Consider the following 21866-nt stretch of genomic DNA (forward strand, 5'->3'; position numbering starts at 1 on the left):
TGGCTACACCAGGTGCCATTTGTAGCCAAATTTGGCATATATGGGCTTCACCAGGCGCCCTTTGTAGTGGAATTTGGCATATGGGCTACAACAGGCACCCTTTGTAGCCGAATTTGACATGGGCTACACCAGGTGCCTTTTATAACTGAATTTGACATATATGGGCTACACCAGGCGCCCTTTGTAGCCAAAGTTGGCATATGGGCTACACCAGGTATCCTTTTTGTAGCTGAATTTGGCATATATGGGCTACACCAGGCACCTCTTTTTCCAGGCGCCCTTTTCAAATGGATGCGGTTTGGGCGCCCACTAGCTGAATGCAAAGTAGGCTATGGGCATCCACTATTGAGCCGAACTATTATGTGATCGACTATTACCTTACTTATATTTCAATAAATGATAACTTTTTGTATAGCTGAGTCCTTGATATTGTTTTTTTCTATTTTCTGCTGGCTTCATATCTGGCACCAAGTCACCAGATGGTCGATCGGCCACCAAGTCGCTTGATGTATGGCCACCTTAAGAAGTTACAATGGGGGAGGGGGGGGGGGGTAGGCATTAGTAAGTAAAAGGGCTTTGTTTAGGGATATCTATCAGATCTCTTTTAAACGTACCCAGAAGTCTTTGTTGATAATAACATGTAAATAATATCTCCCCTTTTTACTGAATAGTGGTAAAAGGTCTGTTATTTAATCATGTTCTTTAGCCACAATGGCATAGCAGTTAGATGTGACACTGTGGAAGGCTCAGAAATTACCATACTTAACTAATCTTCTGTGCACATTCAGATAAAGGCTTCAAATGATGCCTTTCACTGTAGAGCTAAATTGTAACTTTCATTCCCCAGACATCAATGAATGTAATTATTTGAGGCACCAGATCATTACTGCTCTTTGTTTTCTCTTCCACAGCGGCTATGAGTTTGATTATGATTACTACCGAGAAGATTTCTACAATCGGTATGTGCTGTTATTTCTTCTCATTGCTATTTTGGTGGATATGTGCATCCTTCTAAAAAGTTTTAATAACATGTGAATAACTTGTGAAGAGTTAGAAGGAACATGGAGGACTTATACCATCAATAATTACTTCTCTGTGCAGAATGCATGAGTTAATAACAGTGGCTTTACCCCTGAAGCTACATACTCACCAAAGACTTCATCTTATCATCCAAAATAATCATTCTAGATTTTTGGATGGTAATTATTCTGTGTACAGGTCATTTATGTAAAAAAGGCACTTAGAAAGCAGGGCACAGGGGTTTGCCACTAGTAAAATCATGCTAAAATTAGCGATATTCCGATAGTGAAATATCATTAATATTTACCTATATTTTACCATGGCTAAACCTAACCCTACTCTCATATAGAACCCTACCTCTATCGATGCCTAACCCTCCTGGTGGTGCTAAACCCTAAGACCCTCTCCCCCCAGTGGTGCCTAATCTTAAGACTCTCCCTGGTGGCGCCAAAGCATAAACCCCCTGGTGGCACCTATTTCTAAACCCCTCTAAACCTTTACCCCCCCCCCCCCCCCCACGGCATATCCACTCCACACCCACTATGCAATGCCGCTATTTGCATTTCCGCAAGCCCCAGTGCCTGATATTTCAAATAATTACCGCTAATCGGGTGAATTTACCTACATTTGCTGCATTTCACGGCTATTATAAAAAGCAAAGAAGGTGCATTTTGGGGCCCAAAGGCGGCCAATAGCGGCTGCTGTCGTGCAACCAAATTTCCTTTTTTTGCCGCTAATTGCGGCTTTTATAATAGATGCCTATGGCTGCTGTTACAATAGCCACCTATGGGGGCTGCATTTTTTCCCAAAGAGCTTCTGTGCCCTTTTTTCCTGCATTGGACCTGCCCTTCTGTTATAAGCCAAAGCAGAAAATACTTGGATGGCACTGTTTGCCCCTGCACTCAGTTGAGATAAATATGTTGCTCATCCAAGAGCCAATCCACAGGTCTTTACATTGATCGAGGACTAGAGATGTCGCGAACCTCCGATTTTTTGGTTTGCGAACCTTCGCGGAAGGTTCGGTTCGCCAAAAAGTTCGCGAACCGCAATAGACTTCAATGGGGATGCGAACTTTGAAAAATAGAAAAAATTATGCTGGCCACAAAAGTGATGGAAAAGATGTTTCAAGGGGTCTAACACCTGGAGGGGGGCATGGCGGAGTGCGATACATGCCCAAAGTCCCGGGGAAAAATCTGGATGTGACGCAAAGCAGCGTTTTAAGGGCAGAAATGACATTGAATGCTAAATTGCAGGCCTAAAGTGCTTAAAAACATCTTGCATGTGTAAACATCAATCAGGGAGTGTAATTAGAGTTCTGCTTCACACTGACGCACCAAACTCGCAGTGTAACGCACCGCAAACAGCTGTTTGCGTAGTGACGGCCATGCTGGACTGGTGCGCACCATGGTGAGAGTGTAGGCCGTGGCGGTTTTCAAGCCCATATGGTCGCCGGGCTGTGGTAGCTCAATGATAGAACAACAGTGACTGTCCAGCTGATCAAATTTGGTCTGTTCACAATGAAGCAACGACCTTATTATCTTCTTGTATGTAGGTAGGCATAGGTAGGTGTCCCAGTAGTTAGCTAGGCATAGGTAGGAGTCCCAGTACAGGTAGGTAGGCATAGGTAGGAGTCCCAGTATAGGTAGGTAGGCATAGGTAGGTGTCCCAGTAGTTAGCTAGGCATAGGTAGGAGTCCCAGTATAGGTAGGTAGGCATAGGTAGGTCCCCTAGTATAGGTAGGTAGGTAGGTGTCCCCGTATAGGTAAGTAGGTGCCCCAGTAGTTAGGTAGGCATAGGTAGATGTCCCAGTATAGATAGTTAGGAAGGGCCTGGCTGGCACAGTAATAACAATTACCAAGGTCCAGCTGCAACAGATAGGGCTGTATAATTCAGTGAGCAACACACACACACAAAAAAAAACACATCAGGAAAACATTAGAGCTCTCAAAAGTGCTGTTGAGGGGTGCTATTTTAGCAATAACAATCAGCCAGGAGCAAGCCAAGAGCCTAACTAATCTTTCCCTAGGAGAACAAGTCTGCAGCAGCTGTCCCTAGCCTGTCTCTAGCAGGCACACGAGTGGGTGTAATGGCCGGCAAACCTGCCTTATGTAAGGGGGGGGGGGGCTCCAGGACTTAGTGTAGCCTGAATGGCTACAATGTACCTGCTGACTGTGATGCAGAGGGTCAAAGTTGACCCTCGTAGTGCATTATGGGGCGAATTGAACTTCCGCAAAAATTTGCTTGGTCCAGGTGAACGCCAACCCCCAAAGTTCGCCTGGAACCATTCGCTGGCGAACCGTTCGCTACATCTCTATCGAGGACAGACCTCACCTTAGATGTACAAGAATGATCATTTTAAGAAACAAAGATTTAAGGTGTGCACATAGCTGTGGTTCAGACTTTATAAAGTGGTAGGAAATTTAACAGTACCAAAAGTGACACGTGACATGATGAGATAAACGTACCACTCCTAAACGTACCAACGTACCAATTTAGTACCATTCCTACTTAGAACTTCCCCTTTTTATTTAGTTCTTTCATTGCAACAGTTAATAAACCAGTGCTTTATCTTTGTAGTCAGAGAAAAGTCTGTGTCAGGCAGATTTCCTGATAATAAATTAGAGGTCGTAAAACGTCTGTGCAGCTGTTTAAACATTCCGCACTGTCAGATAGTAAGTAAAAGTTCATTAGGTCATCATTCTGTGTGGGAGTTGAACAAACAGCAGTAATGTAAGTGTGATGTTAAATAAGACTCAGCGTTCAAACTGTGATTTTCAACCCTTAAAACTAGACTAAGAATATCGGATTCCAGGAAAGTTCTGTTTACGAACAGTTCTACAGATACATTGGCTTATGTCATAAGTTTCTTTTCATTTTACTTCAGGTTTACTTAAAGTCCATTGGTCTTCATAGGCCTCTTTTCCACGGGCAGCTGAACTGCTGCCAGCTGCAAGCGCCACTTGGCTGCAATTACATGCAGCCAATTGGCAGTGTTTGGTAATACCACAGGTGTCACGTTTAACGTGTGGTGGCTTTATTAACCAGTGGCAAAAAAAGTGTATTCTCATTGCATCGGAGGACGGCAACTGCCATGCTCAGGGGAAGCAGTGAGCACCTGTCCACCGCCCATTCTGAGCGCTATCAAGTGTGGTCCAGCGAAAGGGAGCAGCAGACAGGCAGTTAATTCACTGCCTTCAGCTTCTAATGGAAAAGAGGCCTAACAATGATCTGCAGTGTTTTCTGCAGGCTTGTATCAAGACTGTTAACTTTTTTTTTCTTCTACTAAGAAATTGAACACATTGGCTTCAATTATCTAAGCTTATCTCATGTCTTTAATAACGTTTGTAGAGTTGTTACCATGGTGATAAGGCATGTAGTATTCAGGAAACTTTTTACCTCAGGCAAACCTAAAGTTAACTCTTCTGTCTTTAAGTTAACTCTACAATCCTTAAAATGACTCCAGAGTTAGAGACACTGAAGCGAGAAAAAAATTATGATATTATGATTTGTATGTGTAGCACAGCTAAGAAATAAAACATTAAGATCAGATACATCAGTCTAATTGTTTCCAGTACAGGAAGAGTTAAGAAACTACAGTTGTTATCTCTATGCAAAAAAGCCATTAATCTCTACGACTTTCAAAGTCGTGGAGAGGGCTGTCTTCTGACTTTTATTATCTCAACTATAAGTGAACAGTTTTCTTTTGATCTGCTAGAGAGGTCATTAGTTCACAGACTGCTCTGAAAGAATAATTTTGAATGCAGAGTGTTGTGTAATCTGCACATATTAGAGAATGATGCAATGTTAGAAAACACACTATATACCTGAAAATAAAAATATGAGAATATTTTCTTTGCTGCTAATCTTCTAGTAATTATTCATAGTACACAACCAATTCATTATATCATATTTTTTTTTCACTTCAGTGTCTCTTTAAAGACAGGCTGTTTATTAACTGCGTGTGAAAATAACTACAGCGGAGGTAAATTAACTACAGAGGAGGTAACATTAGGAATGAAGAGATAGGATAGCTCTCTCACTGTGTGGAGGTATTTTACTAGCGGCAATATCCGGTGCACTTTTTTGTAGGGGGCCTTTATTATATGTATGCCTGGCAGAAGCAACAAACATTGCTTTATATGGGGAAAAGACTACTGGTAATGGGGATGTTTTTATAAATAATAAGCAGTCAAGGAGCCCTCTGTTCGCTTTAAGATGAGTAATGCATGTTACATTTATCAGTATGTTTATTATTACATTTATTGCTTTATGTGATATTTTTTTTCTTTTTGAACAGAGTGGGTAAGAGTAAAGGTAGCCACACACACTACAATAAAATGATCCGGTTTTACAGCAATACGATAAAGATCAGATTTCCCGAAATATCAAGCTTGTTTTTTATTTGAGCAAGAAATCCGATAGATTTCCCATTTTCATTTGATAAAAGTTGATCAGGAAGGCTGGATTTTTCTGATCAATTTGTATGAAAGTTTAATGGTGTGTGGCACATTGTCAAAAATTAATATACTAGGCCTAAAGCCCATTTAAATGGGCGCTAGGATTTGGCCACGACCCTCGCACTCCCTGCCACACTTTCTCAAAAGCCGAGCACGCCTCCCACGCACACGCCTGCCCCCCTGGCCCGTCCTTCTCCTGTATGTGTGGTGCGCCAAAAGCATGGACACATGGACAGGAGAGACACAGCGACACTTGAGCATTATTGTATAGTATATGCTTAAGGTAATTCATTTTCTGAGAGTTTCCAATATTTTTTATCATAACTGAGGAAAAACCGAACGTATGTTTCATACATCGATCAAATTTTTGAAATGTTACAATCGGTCACAAAAATTGATTGCAATTCTTGAATTGAAATGGTATTTTAAAAAAATTGTATAGTGTGTGGCCACCTTCAATAAACATTCGGGATATATTGTTGTTGTGTTCTTATTGTGATGGTTCACTCTGAGTCTGACATTGTTACTGAAAGTAGAGAGAATGCAAACATTATTCTCAAACGTATTCTACCATTTTCCAATGCTACTAAAAAAGTACTGTTATAAGTGTCTTTGTTTCCATTTGAGTATGATTTTTGCCTCTCGTCCAGTTCTTGGTGACCCTGTCACTTAAAGAAAAACTTAAATGAATATAACATAATGAATTGCTTATTTTTTACAAAATTACTTTTATAAATCACTTAGTCAGTGTTTGCCCATTGTAAAATCTTTCCTCACCCTTTCCTCATCCTGATTTATGTTCTGAAGTTTAAAGTTTATATTCTAAACTTTAAAGCTGACATCTTTACTGCTGGCAGATGCATTACTGCGGACTGCTTGTTTCTAATGCACTCCTCATACATGTATTTTGCTCCTTTTTAGATTATGTGTGGTTTTTAATATGCTTCTTTATTATGGGGTATGTGTAGAGGCATGAGGGAGGCTTTTTTTCCCCCTTCTCCCGCCTATTGGTGGGAGTGGCCTTGTCCTGCCCTCCACTGCTCCATCCCCCTCTCTTTTCTTTTTAAACCTCACTTGTTAAGCTGTTCAACAACTATGATTAAGGACCTGGTGTCCGAAACATGTTAGTCGATTGCTTTCTGATGGTTGTGGATACGTCCTGAATAAATTATTATTTTGATACACTTTTGATATTGGAGACAACTGTGCGGACTTCCCTTTCTTGGACTGCTTGTTTGCTGTGTGTTCTGAACTCAATAGAAACAACCCCTGGTCTCCCAAAGTGCATTGGAAGAAGTTCTGCATAATAAATAGCCTAGGCAGGTGATGGCTAACCTTGGCACTCCAGCTGTGGTGGAACTACAAGTCCCATGAGGCATTGCAATACTCTGACAGCTCTTAGCATAACTCGAGGAGACAGAGGCATGATGGGATTTGTAGTTTTGTCACAGCTGGAGTGCCAAGGTTAGCCATCACTGGCCTAGGCTAACCATCACTGGGTGACTGTGGGGTTGCATAGCAATATACAGCAATAGATATATATAGGCAGTGTTTCTGATGCGGACACCAAAATGAATGTAAAAGTGGGGATCTTGAATAACTCATTGCATTCTTTTATATGAAACTGGAACTCTTGTTATATGGAGATATAGTTTATTTGTAACAGGGCCTGTACAGCTGTGGCTCAGTAAAAATACTGGACATAAGTAAGACTGCAGGCAACACAGTATCTTTCTTTGGTTTGTTTAATTTCGGTTCAAATGTCAAAACTGCTAATGCTAATATTTTACTGTTGATAAACTTGACTTCAAAAAGTGCTATAGATTTCCTCTGTTTCAAAGTATTATTTCGTAGTCTGATCCAGCTACAAGCTAAGGAATTGATTCATAATTTGTAAAAGCAAACGGGGATTTATCATTGTGGCCAATGAAGGATGAAGGTCAAGTGCCGACAACAGTAGCCTTGTGCTAGCAGATGGTGGCCAAGCCGTTGCCCTTTAGTTTGGCAGTATTGGTGTCTCGGGATTGATTCCCTCCAAAGACATTATGTGCATTTAGCTTGAATGTTCTCCATCTGTTTGCAAGGATATATATATATATATATATATATATATATATATATATATATATATATAATATATATATATATATATATATATAATGTGTATATATATATATATATATATATATATATATATAATGTGTATATATATATATATATATATATATATATATATATATTTTATTTTTTTTTGTTACTGCTATTGTCTTCTATCACAGGCTGAAGGCAGGGATGCTTGGATAGTACTGTTTAAAATCTGAATTGATCTGGATTTTTTAGTTATCTGCAGATAGCTATCCGGATTTAAAAAAAAATCCGAAATCCAAGTCGGATAGTTGAAAAATTACCCGGATATCCAAAATCCGGGTGAGCATCCCTGGCTGAAGGCGCATATACTAGTAGACATACTAGCATCCAACAGATCTATGCACTTTCATTTTCATGTTTGTGGTTTCATTTGGGGTAAGATTTTTCCTGAGAACCATCGTAGTGAAGGTGTGTGCACATATACCAAGAATGTGACCCACATGGATTGGGACTTGATCCCTCAGGCGACCGTTCAGGGCAGAGTGCAATACAGTCTGCTTCCGCCACTGAGAACAATCTACAAATACAAAAAGGTCGGCACTACCGGGAGTATTTAAAGCTGTTACATTTGTTGCACAAAAAGACACAACATAGTTTCAGACTTTTATCAAGCTGCATAAAGGACTACATACAGCTTGATAAAGAACGTGGTCCGAAATAGCAGTCTGTCACTGCTTATGTTATGTGTTTTTGGTGCAATAAATGTAACTGAGCTGTAAATACTCCTGGTGGCGCCGACCTCTTTTGTATTTGAGGGACTTTTGGACCCCAATGGTACTGGGCTGCTGGTCGTGACACACCTCTAAAAAAAACTTATTTTGTGAGTGTTCCTTCTCTCTACAGTGTGGACTGTCTGAGAACCATATTGCATGTGTGTGCTTTAGGGCCAGATCACACAGTAGGCTGCTGGGGTCTCATTTAGCAGAGGCGCTTGGCTGCTCCACTGACCAGTACTAGTTATTGCCTGATGAAGCGGGTTTGATCCTGCCAAATGCGTTGCATTGTGTATAGATCAATTTCATTGTTGACCATTACATCAACCAATACAGTGTCTACTTACTGGAAAGGTAAGTCCACCACTACCTCCTCTTTTAAATGATTTTTATTGGTTTTATCCTGTTATTGGCGCCTCTGTTCCATCCTTGCTACATTGTCATCTCATTTGGCATCGGTTCCCTCAGTTTTGTCATGGTGTTTTCAGCCTCTAGGGGGATACAGAACCGGAAACGTCTTGTAAAAATCCAATAGGTGGCTGTGCTTGTGCAATTGCTGGTAAACGCTTTGAGATTAACACTTTCATTCATCTCAGTGTGGGGCAGGGTGAATCCGGTCACTAAATGACATAGACGGATGACAGCAGAATGAACTAGCCCTTAGCCCCAATATCTAAAATTTTTCACCAACTAATTGATATCCAGGAACACTAGATAAGCAGAACATTTTTTTCCGTACAACCAGGTTTTGATATCAAATTTTTTGGGGTTGTAAACTAGGCAGTGGCAGCTCCAGGACATTTTTTTGGGGGGTGCCATGCAGGTGCTGGACCAACTTATGGGGTAGCTGATGCGTGCCTCTGCAAAAAATGTGTGGCTATGACCGGATATGGGTGGAGCTAGCTTTAATTTAAAAGTGCAATGCAAAGACAGTGGGCCCAAGTTTTGGTGACCTTTTCCCCAGAAAATTCACATTGTGCAGGTTTTCTCAAGAAAATGCATGTAATGTGAGCAGATTTGCCCAGAAAATACGTGCAATCATGTGGCAAATTTGACCAGAAAACACGTTCAATTATGTCGGCAGATTTGACCAGAAAACACGTTCAATTATGTCGGCAGATTTGACCAGAAAACACGTTCAATTATGTGGCAGACTTGACCAGAAAATACGTGCAATCATGTGGCAGACTTGACCAGAAAATACGTGCAATCATGTGGCAGACTTGACCAAAAAATACGTGCAATCATGTGGCAGACTTGACCAGAAAATACGTGCAATCATGTGGCAGACTTGACCAGAAAACACGTTCAATCATGTGGCAGACTTGACCAGAAAATACGTGCAATCATGTGGCAGACTTGACCAGAAAATATGTGCAATCATGTGGCAGACTTGACCAGAAAATATGTGCAATCATGTGGCAGACTTGACCAGAAAACACGTTCAATCATGTAGCAGACTTGATTTAAAATATGTGCAATCATGTCGGCAGATTTGACCAGAAAACACTTCAATCATGTGGCAGACTTGACTAGAAAACACTTCAACCATGTGGCAAGCTTGACCAGAACACACTTCAATCATGTGGCAGACTTGACCAGAAATAATGCTAATAAATAAAAATAAAAAAATGTACTCACCTGTAGAAGACCTTCCGTCCCGGTCTTCATCCGGTGCGCAGCTCCCACAATCCTCTGCAGTCAGCCAGCAGCGTCCCCGACTTCCTGAACTGAAACCTCCCACGCTGAGAGCAGGGCTATGGGAAAATGGCACCCGAAACCCTGTACTGCAGACTCAGTCTGCAGAGCAGGGCTTTGGACGCCATTTTACCGTAGCCCTGCTCTGCCACTGCCAGAGCTGCGCTATGAGCTGCTGCTGCCAGTGAACTGACGCGGCGTCTATTAGACGCTGAAAGTCAGTTCACGCTGGGGGTGCTTTAGGAGTGCTTGGACAATTTTAGGGGGGGCTTCAGCACCCCAACGCACCCCCCCTGGTGCCACTGAAATTGGGGTGTAATTAGTGGAATAGAGGCATATTTTGAACTTTCAGCCCATTCTTATTATATAAAATGTTGACATAATCTACAATTACCATTATATCAACTTCAGTTTCTGTAAAATCATATATTTACTATTCTGAATCTGAACTTTACAAATGGAATGCTCAACAAAATACCCATCCCCACAATTTTCAGGGGCCCCCTCTACCTATTAATGTGCATGTAATCCCTAAAAGATTCATACCTCCTCAATAGACACTGCTCAGTAACAACAGCTCTTTACTGGTGGGGGCTCTGTAATCTAGTGTTGAGCACAAATTTTGCATAATCATAATTTTGCATTGTGATTCACACAATTACACTGCAAAATCACAATGCGAAATTTCGGGAATGTAAACATTCGCATGTAAACATAATCAGGAATTGTAATTTTGCAATTTGGCGTAATTTAGTGCCAACTTTAGCTGTTAATAGCAAAGCCTCCATACATGCTATCATCACCAAAATTGCTAGGTATGTTAAGCGGAATAGTGGGATTCACAATTACACATCGTAATTGTAATACAAAAGTTCAGAGAAAATCGTAAGTAATTTTGTATGTAATAATAGTAGTATCAAATTTTGCGTAATTTTTCACGTTTTTGCGAAATTTTGTGCCGACTTTAGAGGTTAATAGCAAAGCCCCAATACATGCTATTGCTACCAAAATTGCTACATATGTTAGGCAGAATAGTGGGTATAAGTCATAAAAATTATTTTTCAAAAATACCTTGTAGTTTTGAGAAACTCTATTTTAAAAATGCAGAGGAAAATGGTTTTTAAATTGTCATTTTTCATTTTTAGAATCTATTTTCTCAAAAACTACTTGGTCTTTTTGTAAAATTATTTTATGAGTTATTCCTACTATTCCCCTAAACATACTTGCCAGTTGCCAATTTTGGTCACGATAGTCATCACTAACATACATGAAAATGGTGACAATAGAATGGATGGGGGCTTTGTTAACAATAGCTTACGGTAAATCAGCACAAAATTATGCAAAAATTATGCAAAATTATAAATGGATTACACAAAATCAATTGAATGTCCAAATCAAAATTTACGTATGGCCGTAATTGTGAAAATGTACGCAAACTATTGTGTAACTGTAAATAGAAGATTACAATAAACACTAGTGCTCTGAGCTCTTACATTTTATGTTACTGGTAAATGATTTATGTATCTTCTACCTAAGATCAATAGAGGGATTTAGTTTAATCTTTTTGACTGTAAGCTATCAATGCAGACATCACGGACCATAAAGCAAACAGCTGTAGTAATAAATAGGTATACCATTTGTTATTGTTATCTGGATATGACTGACATTTAAAGAGAACCAGAGATGAAGCACCCTCTTGTATTTTACCTTATAAATCAGTGGGAACATGGCAGTAAACACCTAATCTGCTCTTTGTTTCATTGTTCTCTGTTTAATCTGACTGTTATCACCTCTGATAAGAATCTCCGACTGAGCACCCAGTCTAGCTTTGCTATGGAAAGATTATAGCTGAGTCTGTCTTCTCTGGTGTCTTTTCAAGCCCAAGTCTGCCCCCTTGTGGCTCTGCTATAATGACTCAGCTATAATTATTCCCTGCAAAGCCAGACTGAATGCTCAGTCCGGGATTCTTATCCTGCAGCTGATAACAGACACATTTACCAGTGAGGATGAAACAGAGAGTAAGTGTTTTCTCTAATGTTCTTACTGATATATATGGTAAAATACACAAGGGTGCTTCGTCTCTGGTTCCCTTTAAGTATACTGTATAGACTTGAATATAAGTCATATTCATGTATAAGTCATCCTAAGACGGTTCACACTGCATTATTTATACTTAGCGGCTACCAGGGGAGAACGGAGAAGCCCAGGAGGGACGGCAAGGGAGTCCACACACCTCATGTAGCTAGTGGAAGCCATAAGTAAGTATGAATAATGCACTGTGAGCCATCTCAGGTTCATTTTAAGCTGGAATTTTTTGATGACTCAAGTATAAGTCTAACCAGCAACGTTAACGGCTGCACTTGGGGACCAGGAGGGGTTGACAGCTGCACTGCCTAAAATATTTTTTTCTTAAACAAGCAAACAAGCAAGCCCTTGTCTCTTTTGTCAGAGGCAGTGCCCTTAACCAATACACTATTCGTCCACTCTCCCCTTGCTTGCCACGTCCCCCTTTTGCAAAGAGATAAAACAGAAACTGAGAGCCCCAATAGTGTAGTATGTACTGGACAAAATTGGAAAGTGCAATAAATGAAATATACTCACAAGAGTGAGTCACCGCACAGGCGACCACTAGAATTGCAGATGGGGATTCCAATCCTGTCCTCACTCAGGTTAAAAGTGTCTCTCTGTCATAGAGGTAGAGTTATTGTGGTTTTTTTTCGTAATTAAAGAAACACTGGTTGAAATGGCACCATTGGTGTTTTGAATGTTAGAGGTAAGTCCACCACTATCTCCTTTTTAAACAGTTTTTAGATGCTTTTATTCTCACTGGTGCCTCTGTATCATTGATCCCTATAATGTGGAACTGAACAGAGGAGCAAAAGGATAAAAGTAGCTACAAAAAAAAAAAAAGGGGGGGAGAGGCAGTGGTGGACTTACCCCCTCCAAGCAGATACAAAACAGGTTGATATTATATCAACAAGCACATTTATTTATATATACACTCCAAAGGGTCATTGCAACGCGTTTCGCAGGAGTGGCCCCGCTTCATCATGCAATAGTGGATAGAGCATACTGCAACAAGTGTCTGTCTCAGCCTAGAGCCTCTCTGCCTTTTTGCGCCTCTGTTCATGGCCACATTGTTCGAGTCCACCCATGGTGGAAGGGTGTTAACCCCTTGTTTCCAGATCTACAGAAAGCGACTTAATCCTGAGTGGGGTCAGGTCTAATCTTCCCACCTGCATTTACAGCGGTTGCCTTAGTGGTAACCCATGCAGAACAAAACTCCTCACCTTTGGTATAAACCAACCATAAGTCGGCCAGCCGGTGTTGTGGTTTAGTGGTAACCCATGTTTGTGAGTATTCCTTTACATACTTGCCTCTCATCACCCACATCAATCCAATACATACTGCACTATATTGGGCTCTCGGTGTTCTCTCTCATTTTCTCATTGATCCCGATAACTTCCCCTATTTGCAATGGTAAGGAGAGAAATGGGGACAGGATCAGAGAAGGATTTTTAGCCTACGCAAGTACTCCCTTGCTATAACACTATTACATGCACTCTCACTAGCACTTTTAAAGTACAATATCCATTCCAGGGGTCACCTGTGTGGACCTGCAATCTTCATTGATGCTGTAACAATATCGGCAGCACTAATGCATTTGCAAAGTACATTTTGTGCTGAGCTCGTCTCGACTAAAGAAATAAAGCAATTCAAACCCTGTCCAAAGCCAGAGCAAAAGTACAGTTCAGCAAATCGAGCACCCTCTGTATTGTTATCTGTATCCACACATTTACTTTCTTCTTCAGCAACAACAAAAATATGATCCACAGCAGACATATTTTTAAACCGCTCAGATAAAAGGTTGGTTATAGAGATAGTTGACACATCCAGTGTCTCGAGTTTTGTAAAGAGAACGTCTTTGTGTCTGAGCAGAATACCAGGAACAAATTCTTTCCTGTGACAATGGCCAAGTTCACGGTGAAATATTAGCGAGACGATTCTGAAAAGCACAGGAACTTTCAAGAAAAGATATATCATCGCAGCTGCTTTCTCTCCTATTTATAGCACATAATTCAGCAGTACAAACCATTCTCCTTAATCCTGTCATTTTACCGGGAGAAATGACTTTTTTTTCTCTTTCTGTCAAAATACAGTGATAAAATGCTTGCAATGTAGCAGAACAGGTTTTCTATTATCGCGTTATACACGGTGATAAGAACTAGCTCCACCAGTTCAAATGACATCCACTGAACTGAACTTAGATCCATGACACATACATTTAGCTTAGTTTGCCTGTATTTGGCATGTCAAAGTAAAATGTCATTGTTGAGATATAGGGAGTTTGTGATAAATCAGTTCAGAGAAGGTCCTCCTCACTAGGGATGGCTGGAAAAGCCCATTTCCAATTCAGCAAAAATTCCAATTTCCGATTTTCTGTATTTCCGATTTTCTGATTTCCGATTTTCGAGGAGTATTTTATTAGTCATTTTCATTTATATGCATCAGAGAGTGCAAAACATAGAGAAAAGTGGAAAAAAAATGGAAAATCAGTCTTGCGATTGGTCTACAATTAAAATTTTGCAGAAAAAAATCTACATTCTACATTCTCTGATTGGTCCAATGTTTCAGAGTTTTCTGATTGGGCTAAAATCACCGAGTTGCAGCAAATTGGATTTCCACAGAATTCTGATTTCTGATTTCTGTTTTCCCATTTTCCAAATTCCGCATCCCTACTCATGACATCTTCACCTTAGTAAATACTTTTATTTGCCGTAACCTGTTACACTTTAACAACATTATAAAAGGCATAAAAAATGGGTGTGCATGAAAAAAGAGCACCGTGAAAAAGGGCCCGAGTTGATAACAAAATGGCGTCGTTTATTAACGAAATCTGATAATGATAAACATTGTTGTCAAGCTTTGTTAACGATAAATACCGTTGTAAAAAACAGATGAGAAATAACGAAAAGATATTAACGTTGAATATCGTTACGTAATTCAACAATACAGCTTGACCCAACCCTCCCCTCACACAGAACCCTCCTCTGGTGGTGCCTAAAACTTACCACTCCCCTGGTGGCGCCTAACCACCCCCCTGGTGGTGCCTAACCCTAACCACCCCCCTGGTGGTGCCTAATCCTAACCACCCCCCTGGTGGTGCCTAATCCTAACCACCCCCCTGGCGGTGCCTAACCACCGCTGCCCGAGTGGTGCATAACCCTAACCACCCCCCACGTGTTGCCTGAAACTAACCACCGCCCGAGTGGTGCCTAACCCTAACCACTCCCCCTGGTGGTGCCTAACCCTAACCACTCCCCCTGGTGGTGCCTAACCCTAACCACTCCCTCTGCAGAAACACCCTTTTACACATAGTAATGATAATATCTTTGATAACATAAAATTTGTAAATATAAACGAAATGACACAAATTATAACGTTGCAAGCTTCTAAAACGACATACTTCAGAAACTATAATGTTCTAATGTTGTTAACGATATTTATTACGGTGCCCTTTTTTTTGCCCTCTTGCCATATTAACGATAATTGCATTAGTCTATGGCAGCGCCCTTTTTGTCCACCCTCAGCCGGCGCCCTTTTTACCTGCTACCAAAATTGGACATCTGAGCTCCTTGACTAAAAAATATATAACACAAAACTCCCCCTAAGAAAGGTTCATAAATGGAGTGGGCTGTTGTGGGGGGAGCTAGCATGGAATTACTTTCAGTGGGCTGCTCCCTAGCCCCCCCATCTGTATGCAGTATGACATATTCTCTGTCCCGGCCTGGGGGCTACAGTGGGGTGCTCCTGTGTTAATGAATAGCCGCAGCAGCACCAGAGCTGTACATTACTAGCCTCTGATGGTCGGCCAGTTCTTCTGCTCTCCTCACTATACAAGTGCCGTACAGCACCATGCCACTCTCTCCTGCATGTCACATGACATAGGGACAGGAGCCGCGTGGTGCTGTATGGCGCTTGTAAAATAAAGAGGAGAGCAGAAGAGCTGGCTGACCATCAGAGGCTGGTAACATAATGCTCTGCTGCTGCTGCACCTGCTGTTGCTAGTCTGCATTAACACAGGAGCAGTGTCCCCCCTCCCCCACGAAGGTGGGGGTCACGGGGGCTATTGTTATGACCCTTAATGCTGGGTGTACCCAAATACAATAGTATGCCGCTTCCTCAGAGGCTCGATGTGAATGCTATGCATATACTGTAGATACAGCTTAAAGTGAACCTCCGGACTAAAAATCGACTCAGCAGCACTGAAAAGGCCTGGTGTTTCTTTAACAGTTTCACAGCATCAGAACTTTGTTTCTCTTATCCAAGCCTTATTTTTAGCTGCACAGAAGAAAACTGCCCGGGCTTTTTTCCCCTGATGCTGTGCAAAGCATGATGGGATTTCTGATGTTGTTGCCCTCGTTCTGCTGTTTTGGTGCAATTTTTTTTTTTTACATTTTGAATTTGATGTTTGAAGCCTAGCGTGTGCAGCTGGGAGGGGTGATCAGGACACAGGACAGTTGGAACTGTGTCTCCTGCTCCTTGTCACCTCCTTTCAACCAAAAAGATGGCTGCCCCCATGACAAAGATGGCAGCCCCCATGAATCACAAACATTTGCCTGTTCTTTTAAAACAGGGTGGGTAAAAAATTATATTACCCATCTATTCTAATTAACATAACTAATGTAACTTAATGACAGTATGTATGTTTAGGCTGAAGTTCCCCTTTAAAGAAGCACTATACAGTACATGCAGTACAAGTGCATGCCCCCGACTCCAGCCCTAGAACAACAATATATCTGGATAGGTATCTGGCCTCTGGGAAGGCCACTTGCCAAAGTTTAGCAGGAGGGCTGCCAGACTAATCGTATTTTTACAGCAATAATGGAGAAATGTTGTTAACAGTGAAGTTTCTACTTCAGAGTTTCACTTTAAAATGATAGAACAGCGATTGCCTTATTCAGATGAGAGGAATTGACTGATTTACAACATTGGGAGGAAACCCATATCTGTATGGCCATTTTTACGTTCTTGATAAGCAGTGGAACAAGGTTCAGGAATAAATTATGAGTAGAGAGTGTATTACTTTACTTTTTTGCTTTTTGTTCACATTAAAAACTTAAATATAGCATATTTATTGATGAAACAAAATTAGTTTAAGGTGCGTTATGTTTCGATTGGTGTAAAGGTTGATTCACAAAACATTGTTATAGCATGACAAACGGTCCTCCATTATCTGTATTACACCTTATCTCTATAAAAAAATTATTGCACATAAAAAAATTATTGCACAAAAAGCCCTTGGGTTGTGGGCTCCCTCACTGTCCACTAGGAAGCCCAGTAACTCAGTTGCACTTTTTTGCACATGCGCAGGACGGCCACAGGAGTGCGACGGGGGAAAGACTGTGGCTGGCCCACGCATGTGCGACAGCGCGACTTAGCCAATTTACTGAGCTGCCTAGTGGACGACCCAAGAGCTCTGGGGAGATGTGAGGAAGTCCAAATTAGTGTGTATATATATATATACCTCTTTTGCTTGGAAAGTGCTGAGAAGTTTTTTTATAGGCAAGAGCAATGATTCAATTTAACTTTTCTCTTGAGTTCTTCCCAGGAGATGTTTCTATACAAAATAACTTTTAAGCACATAGCAAGTGAAAATGTACTGAAAACATGGTAAGAAAAGTATCATCAGATTTAAGTTATTTGGGGACATTATATTTTAATTACTGTTTTGCCTTTTGGTGATTGGAAATGGTATTTAGGTGTCAGTCCTGCTCCAATTAGCTTTGAGTTTTCTCACAGGAGAGGTTTTCACACCGTATTAATTAAATACTATTTTGGGCACCAGCAAGCAAGTACTCAAAATAGGTTGCCCTAATTTCATATTACTTTTCTTAGTGACTTTGTAGTACTTTAGGTGGTGAAAACTTCTTGTGTAATTATTTATTTTGAGAAATCTCAGGCAAAAAGTTTCATAAATCAACCCTATGAAATCATATGAACTGTACATTAAAAATGTAATCAAATTCTGAATATATTTTGGGCAATTTTGATTTAAGTATACTATTTTTTTAATTTTCAGTTAAAAATGATTTTACTCAGAAGTGTGTTAGGACCACTGACCACCATTTCACTCATAGGGCTTGATTCACAAAAGTGTGATAACTGCCCTCACAGCAGTTATCACGCGATCTGCCACGCGCAAAGGTTTGCACGCGTAAAGGATTACGTTTGCGTGTAAACAAAGGTTTGCACGATCACGTGCACGTTTGAGAAACTGTTCTCTACTGATTCTGTTTGCCACTACATACATGTGGTAAGATTGTACAAGATTTTTATTTTAAGTTTTAAAATGTAAAAATGTAGAAAAGCTTATGTAGAAGGTAACTGGTGCTGAGCTGATCTGCTCAGTCACTACCAATAACCAGGTTCCCACCCACTCCCCTTCTGTCTGACCCAACCAGCTCCACCTTCAATCACATGGGTGCTGAAGTCACAAAGGCCAAATAATGCTGCACTCTGGAAGGATGGCAAAGGTCACCTGATGCTGCTATCTGGTGTGTTGGGGGGGGGGGGGGGGCAGAGGCCACCTAATGCTGTGATCGGGGAGGGGGGTAGACAAAGGATGCCTAATTCTGCTATTTGTGGGAACAGGGCAGAGTGCACTGTATGCTGCTATCTGGGGGGTGGAAGGAACTAAATCCACCTAATCTGGTAAAGGAAGGGGCACCTAACACCGCTATATTTCGAGTGTCCCCGGGGGCCATATTCCTTTTCAGGATCAGTGATGAGCAAAAATGGCAATATTCTAATCACATTCATTTTACCGAAATAATGTTAAATTTGATCTTCGAGCGAAAATTCCATAGAAAATAAGGTCTTTTTTTTCATGTTTTTTGCAAATTTTTGCAATAAAAATATTGGTTTTCCAGGTTTTTGCAATTTTCCCAGTGAAATAACGATTTTTTGCCATACAAGCTATTCACAAAAATCAAAATCGAAAATAGAATTTTCGATGCGAAAATATTCGCAAGCAACACTGCCAAGGACCAGCCTCATACTTTAAGACCCAAGTCTCAATAGAACACAACGTAACAATCCATTTTGCTAGGTTAACTAATAATTTTTTAGTTATTTTTTATAAACTCATTCAGCAGCTACCCTACCCTAACTTATTGACTCAATTTCATCATAAAATACTTCCCTGTGGCATTACAAAACATACACTTTTTTTTTTTCAAGCCAGTGAGTATATTATAATTAGATCGTTAGTGTTAAGCACAGCAAAGAACTGGAGAGGCCATTATGGAACTGATTTGTATACAAAATCAAGGAAGCTTTCAGGAGGAAAAATTACAGCCCTTGGAAATGAGTGATAATTAACCAGTATGAATGTAGAGTAATGATCCATAAAGACAACACATAATGCAAACCTGGTGAAAAGATGACAGCATCCAACACGGACATCAGGATTTGGTTAAAGAGGATCTATCATTTTATCTTTGAAATATGGTTGTCATGTGTATTATAGAGACAACCAGCATCACCGTGAGTGCAGAGTATGGTGATGGAATGCTCTGTCAGTGAATGGTGTATGGCCAGCTGAAGGCTTACAGAAACAGCACTTACCATTTGATTTTGTTGTCGATATTACAATTGATATAGCCATCATTTATTTCACAACCTACTTAGAGGTGTAACTGCAACGCATGGGGCTCCCCAGAAAAATTTTGATGGAACCCCCAATTGTACAAGTGTGGGCATCATTATCTTCACACCCAGGACAAGTGTGACCACACCTGATCCAAAGGATGGATCCCTTTATCGGAGGGAGTGAAGCAGAGTCGGGGCCCCCTAACAGCTCTGGTCTGCCCTGCACTCGCAGGATCTGCTTCCTTGTAGTTACGCCCTGAACCTACTAAAGATCTGCATTGTGGATCAGTCTTGATGTCACAAGGTAACATGAAGAACAGTTGGTGGGAGCAAGGTTCGTATTTGGTATCAAGGCTCAGAAGTCTGTAGCTACAGACCCTGACCAGGAAGTAGAGTTGCAGAAGGACCTATCAGTGCTTTTTTTTTTTAATATACATTAAAGGGACACTTAAGTCAAACAAAAAAAATGAGTTTTACTCACCTGGGGCTTCCACTAGCCCCCTGCAGCTGTCCGGTGCCCTCACCGTCTCCCTCCGATCCTCCTGGCCCCACCGGCAGCCACTTCCTGTTTCGGTGACAGGAGCTGACAGGCTGGGGACGCGAGTGATTCTTCGCGTTCCTGGCCACAATAGCGCTATCTATGCTGCTATAGCATATATCATATACCACATAGCAGCATAGAGGGTGCTAATGTGTCTGGGAACGCGAAGAATCACTCACGTCCCCAGCATGTCAGCTCCTGTCACCGAAACAGGAAGTGGCTGCCGGCGGGGCCAGGAGGATCGGAGGGAGACGGCGAGGGTACCGGACAGCTGCAGTGGGCTATTGGAAGCCCTAGGTGAGTAAAACTCATTTTTTTTGTTTGACTTAAGTGTCCCTTTAAAGCTACATACTAAGCAGCTTTACTGTTAGAGGGTTCTATGTCAGATTTGACGTAGGGCTAGAAATTAACTGTTTTAAGGGCGTATGTGTATGTACGCCGCCGGTGACTCGGTGAGTTGGGCGCAGGGTGAGCAGAATGACGGCTCACCCTGCTGCCATTTAAATTCTCGGCAGCACCAAATAGTGTTCCCTCTCCGAGTCATAACTCGAAGGAAGAAGTAATTTGGGGTCCAGTGATCACCGGAACCCCTTGCGTAACTAGAGAGGAGAAGCCACTGCAACTGCAGGGGGTCCCAGAGCTGTGAGGGGGCCCCAACAACTACTTCACTCCCTCTGAAGAGGTCCATGCTTCGTTTTATGGCTACACTTGTTATGGGTATGAGAATTATGAAGTCCACACTTATTTTATGACATTTGCAAGATGGGCCCCCAGGCTGTGAGTGTCATCAGAGAGTAACGGTTTGAACATTGGGGGTCCCCATCAAAGTTTTTTTTTGGTGGGGGCTATGATTTGTAGTTACCCCATTGGTGCACACTACAGTATTAGTGCTGCCTGCTACGGTTTTACAGTACTTATTGCTTTGTTTTGATTGAGTTGGGTGATGACTATTGTGTAAATTATTTTCTCACCTAATCATTACTAAGAAACGGGTGTTCAAGCATATCAGATTTACAAAAAAAAAAAATGTTTTATTCATTTGTTTGCTTTCGAAGGTGTGAATGGTTCCAAGCATATCTGGCCACACTTTAATATAATAATTGACATTAACTTGAAATGTATCTGTATTCCTGGTAAACAGTAAGTGCATTAGCTATCTTTTGTTCCTAAATAGATAATTGCTTTCCTTCTAACAAAGGCCTTATGATAATTGTAGAATACCGTTAGTTTAAAACAATCAGTTTTAATAGTGTTCACAGCAGTTCTTTGTTTTTTAATGCCTTTAGATGGTTTCACAGTCAGCGAGTTGCACTTCTCACCATCAGGCTATGAATTCTAAAAAGGATATTAAACCTTGGAAGAATCTGAAGGGAACGCTTATTGTAAAGCAGTTCATTTGATGTGACCTGTATTGTGTATTCAGCGAGTACGCGTGCTGTGCTGTTGTACGCTCATCCAAAACAGTTATTGATGTAGATTTTACATCTTTAACTGCTGGCAGTAGATTCTGTACAATGTCTGCGCACTGACAGCTCGTGGCAATTTTAATGGGGGTTTTGTGAATTAACCCCAAAGTATATTGGTAACTTTATTCTGCTGCTGTTACAAGAATGACTTCAAGGGGTTCTCTTGTGG

The 21866-nt window shown here is 41.1% G+C and overlaps 1 protein-coding gene across 6 annotated transcripts in view; it reads left to right on the forward strand.

Annotated features, from left to right (window-relative positions):
• The window catches only part of RALYL (RALY RNA binding protein like), an 835206-nt gene that overhangs the window by 708950 nt on the left and 104390 nt on the right, over window positions 1-21866 (forward strand). For 5 of the 6 annotated variants that reach the window (XM_068237569.1, XM_068237570.1, XM_068237571.1 and 2 more), the window contains one exon: window positions 912-959. The exons of the other annotated variant lie outside the window; for it this stretch is intronic. In XM_068237569.1, coding sequence (XP_068093670.1) covers window positions 912-959 — 48 coding nt within the window. The remainder of the gene's footprint in view (window positions 1-911; window positions 960-21866) is intronic. 6 annotated transcript variants of the gene reach the window in all.

Source organism: Hyperolius riggenbachi, chromosome 5 (assembly GCF_040937935.1).
Source record: "Hyperolius riggenbachi isolate aHypRig1 chromosome 5, aHypRig1.pri, whole genome shotgun sequence".
Taxonomy (NCBI): Eukaryota; Metazoa; Chordata; class Amphibia; order Anura; family Hyperoliidae; genus Hyperolius; species Hyperolius riggenbachi.